The sequence below is a fragment of the Saccostrea echinata genome, unplaced genomic scaffold (genome assembly GCF_033153115.1).
Source record: "Saccostrea echinata isolate AGI-Se365-2 ecotype Australia unplaced genomic scaffold, CSIRO_AGI_Sech_v1 ptg000054l, whole genome shotgun sequence".
NCBI classification, from domain to species: domain Eukaryota; kingdom Metazoa; phylum Mollusca; class Bivalvia; order Ostreida; family Ostreidae; genus Saccostrea; species Saccostrea echinata.
Window position 1 is genome coordinate 62,417,300 of NW_026889803.1, and position 21,828 is coordinate 62,439,127.

Below are 21,828 nucleotides of genomic sequence, written 5' to 3' on the forward strand. Positions count from 1 at the left end.
AATGGCCGAGAGATACGATTGGCTGATTATCATCACATGGACGTTTGACCTACTTTTCTTCCATCATGGAAATTTCAGGTTACACACGAGAAATGCAGTGGGAGGCGTCAAAGAAAAGAAGTTTTAAGACGGAGTACTGACATTTTATTTGTAACATTGAAAACATCACTTTACCATGTGGTACTATTTATGGAGCGTTTTTTACGTAATCGTCTTGATTTGGCTGATCACAAGGTAAAACACAGCATAAACACTTCTGAAACCCTCAGTCCCCATCCATCAAACCCAACGACCTGTCAAGAGAACTCAACATTTAGCATGTCATGTTTTACAGTTCAGTTTGGGACTCCCCCTTAATTTTTCACTATATATACTTAAATACTACCTCATTTATGAAATTTTGAAGGTAGTAAAAACTAAATTAGGAAATTCACAAGTTCACATACATTTTATAAAATATTGAACTAGGCCTACTGTAGGTCTAGTGAGGTTAATGTAAAAACTTGCAAGAAGTGGAATTCCCGTGAATATTTATTCCCATTCCCATTTTCTCAATACTTCAGTTTCTAGAAATGGATATTAACCTACACCCAATAGAATTAAAAGTAACAAGCTGAACTGGCACTCGAATGTTTTGGAACCAATTGCAACTTTAATAAATTTTGAAATTTCTAGCAGCCCCCTCCATATTTCCTTTTGTGGACAATACTCAAAGAACATACTTGAAAAAGCTATAGCTTGTGTCCTGGTTATGGTTCACTTTGTGTTCGAATTGACATGACAAAAGCAGTCTCATAATGATTATAAATCATTTTATGGAGGTACTCAAAGATTTCATTTCAGTTTATAAAACATGAAGTCTAATGAAGTTGTTGTAGCTTTTGGAAACACTAGAAGGAAATATGCGTATGATTTGAGTCAAATTAAATTGCTTGTTTTAATTGGCTGTGTATTTTTGATTTTACATGGAAATGATTAATTATATCTTCAGAATATTGTGTGACATTTGTGAATTCATGGTCAGCAATGTACAACAGAATGGTAAACAAATCTTTGAATCTGACAATTGTCCATAAAGGTTGCACACCAGTGTTAAAAATTGCATTGATTATGCAACTTTAAGGGGCCTTTATTCATTTAAAATTCTGGATAAATTCTTTTTCAGATCTTTTAAAACAAGAATTGCTAATTCTAAACATTTTAGTACCAAAAAACGTGTATCCATCCAGAGAGGCAAGCAAGTTTATTGTCATATGATTTAATTTTAGTTAAAACATGTCATTTGATTGGATAAAAGATTTCATTTATATCGTATAACATAAATTGCCTACATCACAATGAGTTACGTCAAAAACGTATTACTCTGCTTGAAGTCACTTTTAAAATATGCTCAATTTGAAGCCATTTTTGGAGGAAAAATTGTCTTATTGTCTACACTGAAATTAAATTATAAGGAATGAAGTTTATTTTAACCTATGCAGGGTTTTAAACTAACTTGTAATCCTTGATAGCCATGTGGGCTACTGAATCTTGCAATTCTGGGGCCCACATCAAAATTTATTCGCCCACAGATTATCACACCTTCTATTGAATATAAAAACAACAACCCCATTTTTCGTTTTTTTTTAATCATATGCTTCATGTTTCTTTTCTATCCGTTGTAACATTATGCACGACTTATCTAAATTTGAAGTGGAACTCTTCTGTTTATGAAGATTGATATGATCATTCAATATCATATATAGAGCACATGGCACGTTTTCATTCACAAATAACAACAGTACTTTTTGGTTTCTTGGGCTCATTGACCCGTCGATGCCACATTGTGCCCGACACAATCACTTAGACGCTTTATGTATAAGTACTTCTTACGGGTAATTATAAAGCACTTTACTGATTACGAAATTTTTCAAGAGAAAAATACAAAACATTCAGATAAAATTGAAAAACAAATATTTACTATCGTAAATTTTCTAATCGCCATGTGGGCAACTTGAACGTAATTTTAAGTCGCCCACATTAGTTAATTTACATTAGTGGAACATTAGTCGCAAATTGCGAGTGGGCGACTATTAATTTCAAACCCTGCTATGTTTTACGATATAACATAACTTGGGACAGTTCACGCTTTTTTATAACTGTTTCATGGTTTATAAAGCGTAAACTGCCCCAAATTATGTTATATCATATAACATAGGTTAAAATAAGCATCATTCCTTAAGTAAGTTGAACAGGTGCTTGAAAATCTTGATCAGAATATAACCAGTCTCCCTGCCTAAATACAGCATACCAAAAAATCAGGAAGACATGTAAGTCTACCTTTACATGTGACCCAGTGACAAGTATAGATTCAGTCTACCTTTATATATGATCTAGTGAAGGGGCATCAAGTGAACTTGTAACTTGACTGACTCGTAATCAAGTCAATTCAAACTGAATACATGAACTGGTAACAAATCATATACTTTTTTTTATTGTGTTCATGCTCTACACAATATGTTGTTGATGCCCACATTAGAAACTACATAAAAAATAACTTGGTAAAATGTTTTGAGTTTTATTAAATTTCTCCTAAAATTGTTGCTGATTTAATTGATATTGCTGATGGTTATGTATGGAGCATGACAAAAATTTTTAAAAAACAAACATGTGGAATCCAAAATTTTACCCATTTATTTTCTATAATTTGTGATTTTTTTCAAAAATTTTCTCTGAAGTTTCCATTTATTGTTCTATTATTATGCATGTTTGCTCTAGAGTTGTGGATAAGGAGTTGGTCCTCACATCGCAGGCTCAAATCCCACTGCGGGATATGGAGACCAGTCCTTTGGATAAGACTGTATAAACCAAGGTCACAGTAGGTGCTGGCACGAAAAAGATCCCGTACTGCTCAAAGGCTGTAAGTGCTGAGTACAGGTCTGAATTTGCAGCCCTCCTCTGGCAAGTGGTGGTGTCTCAATATGAGTGAAAAATTTTAGAATGGACTTTAAACAAACAAACAATATTATTATGCCTTGATATTTCTGACGTAATATTTGAAGTAGTAACAGAAATATTGTATTTTTCTCCAATGTGATCTCTGAAAACAATTGCAAAAATGATGTCTTGTGATTTGATAGAGCAGCACACTTTTATCAAATTGTTTACTGCTTCAGAAAACATCATCATAGACCCAAAATATGCTTTTAAAACATGTGGTAAACCAGCAGTATCCCTGACTCTGTCTACAAATAGCAAAAAAAAAAGAATTTTAAAGAATTTTAGACAGTTAGTCGGGTTAGACATCAGAAAAGCCATGATAGGTCATATTTATTTGGAAGCATCCTCAGGTAGTGTAGATTCAAGTTTATTCAAATCATGACCCGTGGAGGTTAAGGAAGGGGCCACAATGAATGGAATGATCAAAGTTTTATTTAGATATACATAGGAAAAATCTTTCAATATCCCCTCAAGAACAGCAACACTACCTGTAGTGTATAGAGCCAACAAGAATTCTTGGATGACCGGTGAAATATTCAGTGAGTGGATTCTTGAGTTCAATCTTGACATGTGCCGCAAGAAACAAAAAGTTATTCTACTGGTTGACAACTTTATCCAACTCATCCAAAAGAATCAGCGGAATGTCTTAGCAACGTGCGTCTTGATACCTACCACCAAATACAACGTCCGTTATACAGCCATGTTGTCAGGGGATCATCAGAAATATGAAGGGTATATACCAAAGTGAAGTTGTGAAGAAGATCATCAGCGATATCGACAACCAGAGCCTTTCAGCCAACGACCTTGCGAAACACTTGACCCTGCTTGATGCCGTCCATCTGCTCAACAAAGCTTGGAAATCAGTCACCAGCAGCACTGTTGTGAATTGTTTCAACAAAGCCAGATTCTGCAAGGAAAAGAGTGAGGATAGCGAAGAAGAAGCTGACGTTCCAGCTGGGATGACAAGAGACGAGTTTGAGGAATTCATCAACCATGACAACACCCTTCAGTGCCATCATGTGCCTACCGATGAAGAAATTTGTGCGGAATTCATGGAAAACAGGGGAGCGGAAGAAGAAGAATGTGAAGAAAGTGTAGAGGAAGATGAAGAATGTGAGTTTGAGTTACCGCTTACTGGCAATGAAATACGGAGTATGTTAAAGGCATTCAGAAGATTCTATGAGGAAAACAACAAGGAAGATTTTCAGCTGATCTACAACTTGGAAGGTAAGTGTGAAGAAATCATAAACAGGGCCAAGAAACAGAGGAAGATCACGGAATTCATTGACTGGATCCCTTGAAGTGCGTAAGTGAAATACACAATTGTGAAGTACATTCCGAAGTGAAGCGATTATAGTGAGTATGCTGTGAAATTCTGTTTTGAATGGTGTTTGACCTTTTCATTTAAATAAATAAATAAATTAAAAAAAAATGTTGTTGTTGTTTGTGTAGTAACGATGCAAAGACATTGAAAATTTTACGAACGCATTATCTAGACAGAAACAAAAGTAAAAGGAAATGGCAGCAGATAAATGAAGATTTCCGAAGTTTTTATAAAAAATGTGCACATTTCTTTTAAAATGAAGGAAATAGAAGAAATAGCATCATGAAGATACCTATTCAAGATAACTTATTAATAAATTATATGTATATAGCGTTTTAATGAAGAATTTGAACAGAAGAAGGAAACAAAAGAAGAAAAATACACCTCCTAATACAACAACAAACTTTCAAAACGTTGTTTTACTGGATTTTATTGGGAACTTTTATTACATTGCCCTCGGTATTACGATATTTTACTGTGACAAAATGAACATAGTAATAATGAGTCCGCACTGTATTTATATGGAAGCATCCTCAGGTAGTGTAGATTCAAGTTTATTTAAATCATGACCCCTGGAGGTAGGAAGGGGCCACAACAGAAGATCAAATGTACAGGAAAAAATCTTGAAAACCTTCTAAAGCCATGATTAGTCAAAGAAATATGGAAGCATCCCCAGTTAGTGTAGAAACCATGCCTCCCTCCCTCCAAAGGAGGGGGGATTATTTAGGACGTATCTTTCATGTTTGAACTGATTTCTGCTTTTTCCTAGTCAATGTGCTCAGGTGAGCAGGGCTTTCAAAAAGATTAGAAACATCGGGTACTTTTACAAAAATAGAAGGTACTGAGTGGAAGTTATTTTAATTAAATATGTTATATATTATGTTAAATTTTTTTCCATCAAATATTTTGGGCAGTACAATCATGATTTTAGCTGCGTGAAAGTACCGGGTACTGGCAGACTTTGAGAGGCCTGGGTGAGGATGTGGCCAATGGGCCTCTTGTTTATAATGCCTGTGACGTCGATGATTTTACTGCACAGTGACTTAATGATATGTCCTGTTAAATTACCCCAAAATTGATATCAATTTACATTTTGATATGAAAGGACAAGGTATGGTAACGGCCGACTCTGGACCCCTATTTGATGTAAAACTCTGAACACAGTTAAAATTGTGATAGTTTGTAGTTAAGAATTTAAAATGGTGCTTGTTTTAAAACCAGCACTTATTTTGAATCAAAGCTTACATGGAGGGCATAAGAGAGTGCAGAAGTAAGACATTTTTCCCAAATTTCCTCAATTCTGGTGGAATTTTGCCAAATTTGAGATACTTTTCACTTCGGGAAACATAGAGCACAAGCTTGCCTATCTTAGATTTTTATACACAAGAAGCATCTGATACTAGTGTATGAAATATATAAATTTGGTAGATATGCAAACTTGTGCTCTTTGTTTTCTGAAGCTGTAAAAATGATGAAATTTGCATAAAAAATGAGAAAATTTAGAAGTTGACATACATGTATTTTCTTACCTTCCTGTGACCACTGTGTATCCCATAACTTAGAACCAATACTCTTTTGTGGCAGGGGGGAAAACAGGTTTTTATTGATTAACCATTGCATCATTCTAAAACACAGCATAAACCAGGGGCCAAAAAGGGGTCTTAGCCTATCTTGTTCTTTGATATCCATGTAAGTTAAGTTATAATGTGTGAACTTTTTGCTTGATTATGTCATCAAATATTTTTTTTCTGCAACAAGTCCACATAGTTTTTGAATGACCCTCATATTCTGTAGAATAAAAGATAATAGCCAACTACCTTTTCCTTGCTTTTGCAAATTTATCAAAAATCTAAAAATTAACTGTATGTGGCCTGATACAAGTTACTAATAAATAAGGTAACTTAAAAGTGAAAAAAAATCTCTTTTAAGACTTATACTGTAAACCAACTATTATTCGCATCAACTTTTATTCGCGATTCGTCAGTTTGAAGTCAATCCATGATGATTAATTTTCGCGACTGAGGAAACAATCTCTACATATAATAATACATAATAGCAAAATAAATGGTTCGCTGTGATTAATATTCCCGAGTAAAAATAGGTCGTGAAACTCGCGAATATTTCTCGCACGCGAATAAAAGTTGGTTTACAGTAATTCTTGCTGGAATTTGCTCAGAAAGAAAAGTGCAAGTCACCTGATATTTTTCAGTCCAATATTACATGATTGTAGTAATTATTTTAATTGAGAAATGTAGAATTGATTCTGTGGCGGTCCGATGAGTTCGATCGCCGGTGGCCAGATAGCTCAGTTGGTAGAGTACCTGACTGGAGATTCAGGGGGCCCGGGTTCAAATTTTGGTCTGGTCCATCTCATTTTTCTCTTCTCCTGTTACATTTGGTACCGTACCATACCCTGGAAGTGACAGGTAAAAGACCTGCCAGGGAAGAGCCTGGGTTGGTGTTTTTGGAGGCCGAAGAACTTTAAGGAGGGAGGATTGTTGTGGTCAGACGATTTCAATCAGCAGTGGTCAGATAGCTCAGTTGGTAGAGCACCTGACTGGAGATTCAGGGGGCGCGAGTTCAAATCCTGGTCTGGTCCATCACATTTTTCTCTCTCCTGTTACGAATTCCAATTAAAACAAAATTCTTAATTATGTTAATTATCACGCTTCACAGCATAGTCGCCGATCAGCGACCGCGTTTGTTGAGCACAGTCTGCTTTCCCTCGAGGCATGCGAGATGTATGGCAGTCGTAATATAAACACAATTAACTACTCAAATCATTAAAAAGTAGGTGTAAATACTAAAATGCAATAAAAATTTAATCATGGCGGCCGCTGATTTTAACCATGGCGCAGCTCGTTTAACCATGGCGCACATAAATTTAACCATGGCGGGCCGCCATGGTAAAACCCCTTGTGGAGAACCCTGTTAATATATCACAAAAATGGGTCAGCATTTTTTCATAAAAGTTGCAAGTAGGAAAATGTATGAATGATGTAATGGTTTATAAAATCATAGACTTTTATATGGACGGAGCAAAACTAGTGGTCTTAAAAACATTTAGATATCTTCAATGAACTGCAATCATTGTAGCCAACTTTATGAGTTGTTGTCATTATCTCCCTTGTTTTAGTGGCTGTCATGGTTTATACCGTGAACATTTTACATGTGCTTCTTCACAAATGTCAACTTTGTTTAAAGGTTTTTTTTTCTTATTTATTTATTAGTTATGTACCACTATGGGATAACAGAGAAAATTAAATCTTGCACTCTTACAGACATATTTATTGACAGAATCATCTAAAATGTTTGATAGACATACAGGGAAATGGACTGATTTGCCAAGGGAAATTACTCTGGTAAATACGAAAGTTGTTTGATTAGAGACAGATACAAAATATGAAGAAAATGTGTATGTGGTAGTTAATTTTTCAGTGCATCTGTTGACACAAATTTTATTATAAATTTTAATGCAAATACTAGAATTAATTATTTTGATATAGCAATTGGCAGAATCAGATTTTATTTGAAATAAATTTTAGCATCAACTGGTGATCAATCGTATTGAGATCATCATCGTGTTTGTCTCTTTACCTTTACGCTGATTTCCCTTTTTATCTCATGGTTCTTGCATGGCAATATCTTTATAAGTATTTAAAATTTAAATACTTAGCTAGCATCTATAAAAAAGGAGTGATGCAAAGAAAAAAAGATGAAACCGATAAAAATGAAGAATATAATATACAATGAATAACAACCAAACAATGCTGAAGTTTTTACAAGGTATTATAAAAGATTTAGGAATTAATGATGTAAATTAAGAGTTCTGCTGTGATTGGAAGGTTACATAAGGTACTCAGCATATTCCAGGTATGAAGAAAACACCTGCGTACTAAGAAAATCAATGCTGTCTGCTGCAGTCATTATTCTTCATATCTCTTGTCACCGCGGATAGGCAAGATTTTAAAAATCAAGTCATTTGTAGCTAGAACCGGGTGATTTATTAAATGAATTTGGCTGGTATTGATTTCTAGGCCTGCCATGGCCAGGCTTTGGTAGATAGCTGTTTCTGCCTGTCATTATGTAATGGAATATTGTTTTAGAAGTAATTCATGCCCTGGTAGAGACAGGGAGAGAGAGAAATACTTGTTATTAGGGCTATCAGGAAGACCAGAATAAAAGTGGTTCTCTCTAAATAATGATGATATATTTACATACATACTGATCACCAGCTGATAGTGATTCAGATAAACAACTGTGAAGCTATTGAAACATCAAACAAACAAAAAAAACATGAGTGGAATTTAAAAACATATTTTTTTTGTTTGAGTTTAAAAATTATACATAATTTATTTGCATAACTTGTATACATATTGCCAAAGTACTAATTAGTGAAAGTGAACACAGACTATTTTTGTGATAAGAAAACAATATAACTGTTTGCATTTTGATGCCTTTCAGTATTTATCTAGATGAATAATTGATAATAATGATTACCATGGGTTTTTTCCCCCATTGAAGTTGAAAATTTATTATGTGAATCAATTTTTATGGATTTTTAAGTAAGCCAGGAACTATGACAGATTTTTATTTTATTTAATTTTTTTTTTAAATTTTAAAACCTATTTCTTACTCTGACATCCATTGTAAGAAAAAAAAAATCCTAGTGGGATAACAATTTTATTTGGTTCAACTATTATAATAGTAATTGGCTAGTGAATTCCTCTGAGAAATAATAAAGGACCTTAATGCCTGAATTCTATTAATTGATGTTTTCATACATTCTGAAATTATTCTTAAATTGTCAAGTGGTTCATTGGTTCCTAGTTCAAGTCCCAGCACACTGTGTGCTACAGTATATATATTCTTTCATTTCAATAACATATGAGCAGTCTACACTGCATACGAAGGTCCTCAATGCAAATCCTTAATCCCCATCTGTTTCACATCATGAAAACCACATATAAATAAAAATCTAGACGTTAGTGTCAGATGACAGAGAGAACGTTTTTAATCAACAGAGGCTGTAGGTACTAAGGCTATATAGCTTTGTGGTCTCTGGTAGATTGTAGAAAAACCAGATGAGTGAAATATTCTGTTGTATTGCAGGTTCTTAAACCGTTGATTAACAGTACATATCTATTGATTACATGATTTTTAATTCTTTTTTCCTGCGAATTTTTAGTGAACATGTATATCAGTGTACTGCAACATCAGTTGTGTTATTGATTGGAATCATATATATTATTAGTTTTCAAATTAGGGATTAATGTGAGTTTGTCCAATACCAACATATTTCTCGTTCAAGCTTTTAGCTAATAGTCTCACTGATGGGATCAATAGTATTAAAAATGTAGCAGCCCAATGCAATGATGTTGTACATCAGAAAAAGCAGTTCACAATATTCTCAATACAATCTATCCTATCAGTGATCAATCATGGAAGCCGTCATTAATTCTTACATTAAAAAAGTGTCTGTACGGTCTTTTGATGTACAATAGTTGGAGATGTAAGTGAATGTAAAGGGCATGATTAATGATCTGAGGACAATTCCTTTCTGGTTGGTTGGTTTGAATGCCAGTAAACCAGATAATGAATGGAAATGCATGTGTCGACCATTTATATATTACTCATTACAAATATATTTCACGAACATAATGTCTGTGGATTACCATTAAAAATAAATCTAATAACTGTAGCATCTTCTAAAGCCATTTTACTGGAGACTTATTTCTCTACTTGTTTATAAGTGCAAAACTTTAAAATTTTTATGGCTTTATGATTTCTGTTTCATTGAGTCTCTATTCTAAAATATGTTCAAAGTGTTAAATATCAAAGAAGATGGTTCATAACTGTTGCACATGTACAATTTAATTTAAATCTTTTTGATCTTTCTTTCATGTTATTGGTGGCTGCAACTCTGGTTTTGTAACCTCTGTGAGGTTATTGATGCTGTGAAATTTAAGTCTAGTATAGATGATTTCTTTACAAACTTCAGTACCTTTAGAAGCAGGAAAAATTTACTGATGCCAAAAAAAAAATTATAATAATGAAAAAATAAAATAGAAAAAAAAATTGCTTGATAGAAAAATATATCACATACACTGGAACAAAACAAGTACAGTAAAACTTGTCTATAAATATGGATGTTGTGTTTTGAAAATCATACCTACAATGAAAACTTTGAATCCTTTTAATTTCAATCAGTTGTTAAAAATGTCTAATCAGGAATGTTGTCTTATCCACTTAATTTCTGTAGAATCACTGGTGTACCAAATTAGACAAGTTTTATTGTATTAATAGAAAATTTAAAACTGCACTTAAATTTACCTAACACAATCAACTCATCCAGTAGAGAAGTTAGTGAACTGGATAGAAAAGGAGGAACAATGTATTTGGTTGAAAAATAAGTACTGCTACCTAGCAGTAATATTTCTTATTTCAATGGCACTATTTAGAAGTCCTCCAAAATTTATTTATGGAATTGATATACATAAGATTGATACTGCTTATTGTTGACAATTCTAAAGAGTCCATGACATAAAATACTACACTAAAAATATTAGGGTAAAGTAAAACATGATTACAGCAAACATGCCTACAATGAATTTACACACATAGAGAAGTTATTTTCATTCCTTATGGTTTTAAAACATATTATGAACTTGTCCGTTAAGATGAATTATGTGTATAAAAAAAAATTTTCATTTACTTGCACTTGGCTATAAACATGTTTTACTGTATGTGACTTTGATTGCTTTAAGATCTGATTATTTTTGACTGTGTTTTAAGATCTGATTATTCTGTATTATTGTGATTCATTTACAGATTGCTAGCTTGGTTGGCACAATGGCTGCTGCAGAGATATGGCGGAGTCTTAGTGAAGATTGGAAGTGTGGGTCTTTTCAGCTGTAAGAAAGTCCAGATTAACATCAAGAAAGGACTCTCTGTGGTTAGTTTGTGTCAATGTCTATATACTCAATACCTTACATGTAACAACAAAAAGGAACTTTTATGATCTCTGACTCAAAAAACAAAAAAAATTGTCAAAGAACTCAACTCTTTAGCAGAGTTTTAAACTCGAGACTATTGACACAATACCTTCTGAGGTACATATGTATTCTGTGCCTGGAGCATTCAGATATATAGTATTTGATTTTAGTGCATCTTTTTTCAAATTCTATATTAACCAGAACTTTTGAACTCTGATAGAGAGACTTCCTATTTAGTGGGTTAATCTCTATTTTATGTCAAGGACATAATTAAGGTCAAAGTACAGAAATAAGTTATATATAGAATTGTTCTTGCAGTTATAGAATAGCATCATTTCTTCCAAGCACATATTTTCTTAACAGGAAATAGAAAGAGCCTGGTTGTCCAGTGTTTTTTTTAACCAAGATGTAAAGTAAGTGGATAGTGTTTAAAAATTTTGAAAGAATTTTAGTGCAGTATCATACTCACAGAAACAATTTTAAATAGTACATTTGTGTAATACTCCTTTTGTATACTAGATAAAAAAGGTTTCATAATAATGAAGAAATTTAATTTTAGAGTGTGTTGTACTATCGATCAAAATTTTTGTTTGTTTTTTTTAATAGGGCTCTGAGATTCCTGAATTATGTGTGCATAAATGTCAATATCAATAAATATAACACTTAACATTTAATACTCATTATCCAATCAGGAAACCCCTAGTTATATGTATTGAGGATATTAGAGTACAAGCTGATGTCCACCATGAAGAACAAGGATCCACCCCCCGATCTCAGGAGAGGAAGTCTGTAGTAACCAAACTAGCTTACTATAGTCAGGTAATATCCTTTAAGAAACTTTGTGTTACATTAAAATAGTAATATATATCCAAAAGTAGTTATCAAATTATTAAAAGGAAAAATTTTAATTGACAAAATAAAGTTTTCATACAAGATATGTCTGTGCATTTACTATTTTTAGCTCACCTGAGCTGAAGGCTCAAGTGAGCCTTTCTGATTGAAATTTGTCCGTCGTCTGTCGTCGTGGTCGTTGTCGTAAACTTTATACATTTTCATCTTCTTCTCAAGAACCACTGGGCCAATTTCAACCAAACTTGCCACAAAGTATCCTTGGGTGAAGGGGATTCAAGTTTGTACAAATGAAGGGCCACGCCTTCTTCCAAGGGGAGATAATTATGAATTCATGAAAAATTAATGGCATTATTTAAAATTCTTCTTCTCAAAAACCACTGTGCTTGAAAATATGAAACTTATATGGAAGCATCCTCAGGTAGTGTAGATTCGAGTTTGTTCAAATCATGACCCCCGGGGGTAGGGTGGGGTCACAATGAGCGATCAAAGTTTTACATAGGAATACATAGGAAAAATCTTTAAAAAATCTTCTTCTTAAGAACAGCAAACCCATGATGGGTCATATTTATATGGAAGCATCCTCAGGTAGTGTAGATTCAAGTTTGTTCCAGTCGTGACCCCCGGGGGTAGGGTGGAGCCACAATGGGCGATCAAAGTTTTACATAAGAAAACATAGGAAAAATCTTTAAAAATCTTCTTCTCAAAAACAGCAAACCCATGATTGGTCATATTTATATGGAAGCATCCTCAGGTAGTGTAGATTCAAATTTGTTCAAATCATGACCCCCAAGTGTAGGGTGGGGCCGCAATGGGGGATCAAAGTTTTACATAGGAATTTATAGGGAACATCTTTAAAAATCTTCTCAAGAACAGCAAAGCCATGATTAGTCATATTTAAATGGAAGCATCATCAGGTAATGTAGATTCAAATTTGTACAAATCATGATCCCCCCCCCCCCCCCCCCCCCGAACCAGTTTTATATTTAATTTTATATTTAAACTTTTCAAGACTGAACTGATTTCTGCTTTTTCCTAGCCAGAGTGCTCAGGTGAGCGATGTGGCCCCTGGGCCTCTTGTTTATGTCTTCCATTAGTCTTTCAATCATATTATTTATCCAACACTGTTTTGCTTCTTGTCCCTCATCTATGCATTTAGCTGCAGTTTCAAAGAAACCATTCAAAATATTTTTATCAAATTTCATATCCTTATTTACCTATTGATCATAGCAATTCATTTTTTCAATATTCTATGATCTTAACCTTGTATGACCTTCACCTTAATTTATGTTTATTTCAATTTCAAAGAAATTATTCAACATTTTTTTTTTCATGAGAAGTCGTACTAAGGTAAAGAGAAATTAATCTGTTAACCAATAAACTTGACAAAATTTCCTCTTAATACATCTCTAATGAATTTGTTAAAATATTACTTCATACTACTAAATCCACAGACAAATGTTTATGAGACCAAATTATGTAATTTTCTGAAATTGTCTGCATTTAAAAGAAAATAAAAAATCTTACTTCATCATATTTTACTACCATGTCAAAGTAACAAGGTTTATGCTTTTCATTTTGCAATACAAATGTGCCATTGGGTGAAAAAGGCATGTACTATAGACATATTCAAGTTTTTCCCTCCAAAATAATATTTTGGATTATATCTTTAGTTTTTAGGACTGAAAATCTCTAACCTCACTGTGTTATTGCTGAATACAATGATACAAGACTGCCTTGTCCATGTGAAAAGTGACTCTGTCAACCTGGATATCACTGTTACAGAGGGCTGGTGAGTATCTGACTGAGAGTGACTCTGTCAACCTGGATATCACTGTGACAGAGGGTTGGTGAGTATCTGAGTGTGACTCTGTCAACCTGGATATCACTGTTACAGAGGGCTGGTGAGTATCTGACTGAGAGTGACTCTGTCAACCTGGATATCACTGTGACAGAGGGTTGGTGAGTATCTGAGTGTGACTCTGTCAACCTGGATATCACTGTTACAGAGGGCTGGTGAGTATCTGAGTGTGACTCTGTCAACCTGGATATCACTGTTACAGAGGGCTGGTGAGCATCTGAGAGTGACTCTGTCAACCTGGATATCACTGTTACAGAGGACTGGTGAGTATCTGAGTGTGACATTGTCAACCTGGATATCACTATTACAGAGGGCTGGTGAGTATCTGAGTGTGACTCTGTCAATCTCGATATCACTGTTACAGAGGGCTGGTGAGTATCTGAGTGTGACTCTGTCAACCTGGATATCACTGTTACAGAGGGCTGGTGAGTATCTGAGTGTGACTCTGTCAATCTTGATATCACTGTTACAGAGGGCTGGTGAGTATCTGAGTGTGACTCTGTCAACCTGGATATCACTGTTACAGAGGGCTGGTGAGTATCTGAGTGTGACTCTGTCAACCTGGATATCACTGTTACAGAGGGCTGGTGAGTATCTGAGTGTGACTCTGTCAACCTGGATATCGCTGTTACAGAGGGCTGGTGAGTATCTGACTGAGATGATTCTGTCAATCTGAATATCACTGTTACAGAGAGCTGGTAAGTATCTGAATGAAAGTGACTCAGATACGGTAGATATTTGAGAGTGAATGAAATAGGGAAAGTTTCTGGATAAAATATGATAGGTTTCTGATTATAATTGTCTTAAATATGATAGGTTTTTGATTGAAAGTGAATGAAATATGGTCGGGTTTTATTGAGATTGACTAAAGTATGGTAGGTTTTTGTGGTAGATATCTAATTATTAAGATTGACTCAGGAAGACTAGGAGATGGTAGGTCTTTGATTAATGGTGAATTTGAGAGTGTAGGATTCTGATTGTGAGGGAGGAAAGGCTGGTAGGTTTCTCATTAAGAGTTGCTGAGAATGCTAAGAATGGAAGGTTATCTGATTGAGAATTTCTAAAGGAAACTAAATTAAAAGTGAATGGGAGATGGGTGGTTTCTGATTATTTGTGACTGAGCATTTTCTGATTATTTGTGACTGAGCAGAGCTTAATAGACCCTTTTTGGTATCTGGGGTATATGGTCCTGCACCCTTTCAATTTGGATTTTTAAATCAAAAATGGGACAAAATTTGGAGTTATTGATGTCTTATATTATGTTTAACTGCATATTTAAGAGTTAGATTGAAGGCTTATTCCCTGCTCACATCTTTATGAATCATTATAATCTCAAAATTCAATTTTTTAGCTCACCTGAGCTGAAAGCTCAAGTGAGCTTTTCTGATCACATTTTGTCTGTAGTCTGTCTCTCCATCTGTAAACTTTTCACATTTTCGACTTATTCTCCAGAACCACTGATCCAATTTCAACCAAACTTGCTACAAAGTATCCTTATGAAGGGGATTCAAGTTTGTTCAAATGAAGGGCCACGCCCTCGTTCAAGTTGAGATAATTCAGAAATAGTGAAAATTTGGTGGCATGTTTTAAAAATCTTCTTCTCAAGAAATACTGGGTCAAAAAAGTTGAAACTTTTTAGGAAATCATCTTTACATAGTGTAGATTCAAGTTTGCTCAAATGATGACCCCTGGGGATGGGGTGGGGCAACAATGGGGGATCAAAGTTTTACATAGGAATATATAGGGAAAAAACTTGTAAAATCTTCTTCTCAAGAACAACAAAGCCATGATTAGTCATATTGATATGAAAGCATCCTAAGGTAATGTAGATTCAAGTTTGTACAAATCATGACCCCCCCCCCCCAGATTGGGGTGGAGTCACAGTGGGGGATCAAAGTTTTACATAGGAATATATAGGAAAAAATCTTTAAAAATCATCTTCTCAAGAACAGCAAATCCATGATTGGTCATATTGATATGGATGCATCTTCAGGTAGTGTAGATTCAAATTTGTTCAAATGATGACCCCTGGGGGTAGGATGGGGCCACAATGGGGGATCAAAGTTTTATATAGGAAAACATGTAAAATCTTCTTCTCAAGAACAGCAAAGCCATGATTAGTCATATTGATATGGAAGCATCCTCAGGTAATATAGATTCAAGTTTGTTCAAATGATTACCCCCGGGGATAGGGTGGGGCCACAATGGGGGATCAAATTTTTACATAGAAATATATAGAAAAAAGTTTTAAAATTTTTTTTCTCAAGAACAGCAAAGCCTTGTTTAGTCATGTTGATATGGAAGCATTCTCAGGTAGTATAGATTCAAGTTTGTTCAAATGATGACCCCTTGGGATAGAGAGGGGCCAAAATAGGGAATCAAAGTTTTACATAGGAATATATAGGAAAAAAATCTTTAAAAATCTTTTTCTCAAGAACAGCAAAGCCATGTTTAGTAATATTTATATTGAAGCATTCTCAGGTATGTAGATTCAAGTTTGTTCAAATCAGGACCCCTGGGGATAGGGTGGGACCACAATGGGGGTTCAAAGTGTTACATAGGAATATATAGGGAAAAAAATGAGAGAAATCTTATCAAGAACAGCAAAGCCATGATTAGTCACATTGATATGGAAGCATCCTCAGGTAGTGTTGATTCAACTTTGTTCAAATGATGACCCCCCCCCCCCCCCCCCCCATCTGGATGGTAGATATCTGATTAAGAGGTACTTATAGATGGTAGATATCTGATTAAGAGGGACTTATAGATGGTAGATATATCTGATTAAGAGTGACTTATAGATGGTAGATATATCTGATTAAGAGGTACTTATAGATGGTAGATATCTGATTAAGAGGTACTTATAGATGGTAGATATCTGATTAAGAGGTACTTATAGATGGTAGATATCTGATTAAGAGGGACTTATAGATGGTAGATATATCTGATTAAGAGGGACTTATAGATGGTAGATAGCTGATGCAGAGGGACTTATAGATGGTAGATAGCTGATGCAGAGGGACTTATAGATGGTAGATAGCTGATGCAGAGGGACTTATAGATGGGAGATATATCTGATGAAGAGTGACTTATAGATGGTAGATATATCTGATTAAGAATGACTTATAGGTGGTAGATATATGTTAAAGAGTGACTGAGAAATGGTAAATCTCATATCTGATATATGGTAGATTTTTGATGAAGAAACTTTTAAGATGTTAGATTGCTGATTAAGAATTTGACTGAGAAATGTTAAAAGTGACTTATAGATGGTAAATTTCTGATTAAGAGTGATGATGGTTAGATATCTGTTTTCAAGTGTCTGGGAAATGGTAAGTTTTTGATTTGAATGACTAAGAGGTGGTCAATTTCTGATTAAGAGTTACTGATTGATGTTAAATATCTGATTAAGAGTTACTTGGGAGATGTTAGGTATCTGATTAAGAGTGACTAGGATATATTAGATTTCTGATTAAGAGTGACTGGGAGATGTTAGATATTTGATTAAGAGTAACAAGGAGATATTAGATATCTAATTCAGAGTGACTAGGAGATGTTAGATATCTGGTTAAGAGTAACTGAGAGATGTTATATATCTGATTAAGAGTGACTGAGAGATCTTAGATATCTGATTAAGAGTGACTAAAAGATGTTAAATATCTGATTAAGAGTGACTGCTGAATGTTAGATATCTGATGAAGAGTAACTGGGAGATGTTAGGTATCTGATTTAGAGTAACTGGGAGATAGTTGATATCTGATTAAGAGTGACTGAGAGGTGTTAGAAATCTGATTAAGAGTAACTGAGAGATGTTAGATATCTGTTTGAGAGTAACTGGGAGATGTTAGATATCTGACTAAGAGTGACTGAGGGATAGTTGATCTAGAGTGATGACTAAGAGATAGTACATTAAGAGTAACTGATAATGGTACATAGATATCAGATTGAAGGTGGCTTGAAGATGGAAGGTTTCTAATTTAAGAGTGACTTAGCTAGGGATTATTCTAGCTGTTGAGAGTGATAGAATTATTGTTGGCAACCAGTTCAAGGGATGTACATTGTTATCCCTTATTAAACAGATTTTTCTTTGAATTATCAGTTTTTAATTACCACCATATGGATATAAAAATATCAATGCCACAACTTTTGAATGTTGTTTGTCTTTTTTATTTTATGCAATAAACATTTCTCATTGTTTTTTTTCAGCTATCAGCTGACATTTGATGTTGACAGTGTAAAATGTCAGGCATTACGCAGTGCACAGACAGTAAGTATATATATACATGTATATATATTATATGTATACTTATATTCGTGTTTAAAATCTAAGTAGAACTTTGCTAATTTGAAAATGACTGGATGTTCATTATCCATTCTATTCGTAAGATGCCCAGGTTATTTTTTATAGCTAATGCTCACTAACATTGTTTATCTAAAATCAAAAGAAAAGAGAAATTAAAATGTCAGTAATCGGATCATTTTCCTTTACAGACAGAGAATGTAGAGCCCTGTCTTGCTGAAGCCTCCTGGAAATTAATTCACGTCATCAGTCTTATACACAGCAAAACAAAAATTAAGGTTAATTTGTATGCCTGTAGATACTATGAATTCCAAAGATATACCCATACATGTATAGTACATACAGTTGAACTTCAGTATCTCGAACACCAATATATCAAATACAATGGATATGTCGAAGTGATTTTGAAGTCCCAACCGCTTATTCTTTAAGTATTTTACCCTCAATATCTTGAATCCTTGGATATCTCAAAGTTTTTTCTCGGTCCTATTGAGTTCGAGATAACAAAGTTTGACTGTATATGTATTTGTAATGTGTAAAATGATAAAAACTTCAGAAGTTGTATGTAAAAAATTTAAAAAAAAGTGTAAAACATTTGTAAAAAATTTAATTTAGATTCTAGTGTAGAATGTGTTTTTCTCTCAAATTCATAATTAGTCTCGTAGGGTTAAAATAATTACCCTTTTGTCATTTTTCTATGGCTTTCTTTAGTCAGCAAGAATTTTGGTGGAGAAACCACAAGCAATGATGACAGAAGGTAATTAGGATTAACTAATCTTTAAAAATGCTCTATATCTTCTATTATTTTTTTTTTTTGTTGCCATGTTTAACTGTAAGTTGCAGTGTATTTACATTGAATGCTATCAATATTTACGACAAACATTAATTGTATTTTACAGCTTTCTTGACAAGTTTACAAGATGTCCGCCGATCTCACCTTGCCAATGCATTAGCCAGAGAAGGTAAAATAGAACATAAGGAAGGGAGAATAAATTAAACACTCAGTGTGGTTTTGATTCACAATGAAGATATATTACTTCTGGTGGGTCTCATAACTAAATAAGACATTGATTTTTCAGAGAGACCTTCTAGCCAAAACCCTGTCTCAAAGATTCCATTAGAACAAATTATTCCAAATGTAAGTGTCATAATTGTTTTGGTTTTTTTGCTCCAAGTTTCAAGAAAAAGGTTTTTGGAGCAGGTCTATTTCTCCAATTAATATAAGCCCTATTTGGACCAGACTTACATTGGTGATGCATCTAGGGATGCACACACTTGCTTCAGATGCTGTATCTGACCTACGTTTGTTTGGTTAGTGACCAGTTTAAAGTTTATGGAGCAGGTTCCTTCCATAGTAACTATAAGCCCTATGGTGACTAAACTTGCGTGGATGATGCAACTTGGAATGCACACTACCAGGCATGCATACTTTCTGGAAAAGACTGGAGATAATGCCACATAAAGTATATGTATTTAAATTCTCATTCCCTTTAGTAGAAAGGGAGAAGTACAAGATATTATGGCTGCAAAATATTGAGCTCCTTCAAGGAGTATTATTTGAAAAGGGGTGGGGGGGGGGGGGGGGTTAAGAATATTTTGGTGTAAATATTGAAATTCCCCTCAAGTGTTTTTATTTGGAGAAGGGCATTAGGATATTGTTTGTTTACTTATGTTTTGGTGCCTTTGACTCTATTTTTAGTGGCTTAATTATGAAAAGTGCTAAAAAATTGATTACCTTCAAGTTGATAGTAAGTAGTACTGTTAGAGTATTAATTCCATAAAACATTGAAAAGTACATTTCTCTCTTAATTGAATTATGTTAAAGTGCAGATCATCTTACAAATCTTTTGTAACATTAACAATAATACACTGTACATTGGTACATTTTCTTTATATTAACCTTTTGTGTTTACCATTCTACAGGAAATTGGAATCGATGTTACAGATTTACATACAGTGATAGTTAGGGATAATAAACAAAGGTAGAATCATTTTTACATTTCATAGTGTATACAAAATGACAACAAAAAATGATTTAAGATATCTGGATGAAGTACTCACTAATCATGAAAGATGCACTGCTTATTATTCTCCATTTTTGAATTTTGAATTGATGTGTACCATTATTTTGTATTGATGTGTACCATTATTTTGAATTGATGTGTGCCATTATTTTGTATTGATGTGTACCATTATTTTGAATTGATGTGTACCATTATTTTGAATTGATGTGTACCATTATTTTGTATTGATGTGTGCCATTATTTTGTAGGACACTAAGTATAAGTTTGAGAATGTTCCACACTGAATTCTTCAAAGGGAAGAGTTTACATGAAGTAAATACTAGCAGTAGTGAAGAAGCTGTTCTTAACATTATTATAGATGGTAAGTGTCGGTAACTCCTGTGTTTATTAAAATCCCACTCTTCATAGTTACATTGTATTTTGTTTTCCACTTCCAGACTTTCATACAAAATCTCCACAAGCCAGATTTGCTGATTTAGAAAAGATGAAAATCAAGTGCAAGGTATAAGCTTTTTAAATTCTCATTTTTCATTGTGCATGTTAAATAAGAAGCTGTGATATATTTTTATCCTGCTGATTACTCATTATATAACCCGTGATGTATGTTGATATAATTTCCAGGTTGGGGGGGACTCCATTGATAGTTCTTTAGCTGTACATGGAGGTTACTTTCATTATCATCATGAGGAAGTGCAATATTGGAGCAGCATTGTCTGCCGTTTAACTGAGGGACGGTCCTCTCCCCAGTTATCAGCAATGTCTACCCAATCTAGTCAACCATCTCCCTTCAGGTAACACATCCAGATATCTCTCTACAGGTAACACATCTAAGTATCTTCCCACAGGTACCACATCCAAATAACTCCCTAAAAGTAGCACATCAAGATACATACTGTATCTCCCTACAGGTTACACATCCTTACAGGTAACACATCAAAGTATCTTCCCTCACGTACCTTATCTGAATAACTCCGTAAAAGTAACACATCAAGATATCTCCCCTCAGGTAACAAATCCAGATATCTCTCTACAAGTAACACATCAAGATGTCTCCCTATAGGCAACAAATCTAGATATCTCTCTCTACAAGTAACACACCCAGATATCTCTCTACAGATAACACATCCAGATATCTCTCTACAGCTAACACTTCCAGATATCTCTCTAGAGGTAACACATCCAGATATCTCTCTACAAGTAACACAGATATCTCTCTACAGATGACACATCCAGATTACTCTCTACATGTAACACATCCAGATATCTCTCTACAGATAACTCATCCAGATATCTCTCTACAAATAACACATCCAGATATCTCTCTACAAGTAACACAATCAGATATCTCTTTACAGATGACACATCCAGATGACTCTCTTCATGTAACACATCCAGATATCTCTCTACAGGTAACACAATCAGATATCTCTCTACATGTAACAAATCCAGATATCTCTGTAGAGTTAACACACCCAGATATCTCTCTACAAGTAACA

The 21,828-nt window shown here is 34.2% G+C and overlaps 1 protein-coding gene across 1 annotated transcript in view; it reads left to right on the forward strand.

The window, feature by feature from the left end:
• Positions 1-48: 48 nt before the first annotated feature.
• Positions 49-21,828, forward strand: part of LOC133205091 (protein hobbit-like) — a 64,892-nt gene continuing 43,112 nt past the window's right edge. Inside the window, exons 1-14 of the mRNA XM_061340832.1 lie at positions 49-234; positions 11,135-11,258; positions 11,662-11,711; positions 11,991-12,117; positions 13,821-13,939; positions 18,215-18,275; positions 18,500-18,586; positions 19,020-19,065; positions 19,208-19,270; positions 19,388-19,446; positions 20,232-20,290; positions 20,581-20,693; positions 20,770-20,834; positions 20,954-21,123. Coding sequence (XP_061196816.1) covers positions 176-234; positions 11,135-11,258; positions 11,662-11,711; positions 11,991-12,117; positions 13,821-13,939; positions 18,215-18,275; positions 18,500-18,586; positions 19,020-19,065; positions 19,208-19,270; positions 19,388-19,446; positions 20,232-20,290; positions 20,581-20,693; positions 20,770-20,834; positions 20,954-21,123 — 1,202 coding nt within the window. The 5' untranslated portion in view covers positions 49-175. The remainder of the gene's footprint in view (positions 235-11,134; positions 11,259-11,661; positions 11,712-11,990; positions 12,118-13,820; positions 13,940-18,214; positions 18,276-18,499; positions 18,587-19,019; positions 19,066-19,207; positions 19,271-19,387; positions 19,447-20,231; positions 20,291-20,580; positions 20,694-20,769; positions 20,835-20,953; positions 21,124-21,828) is intronic.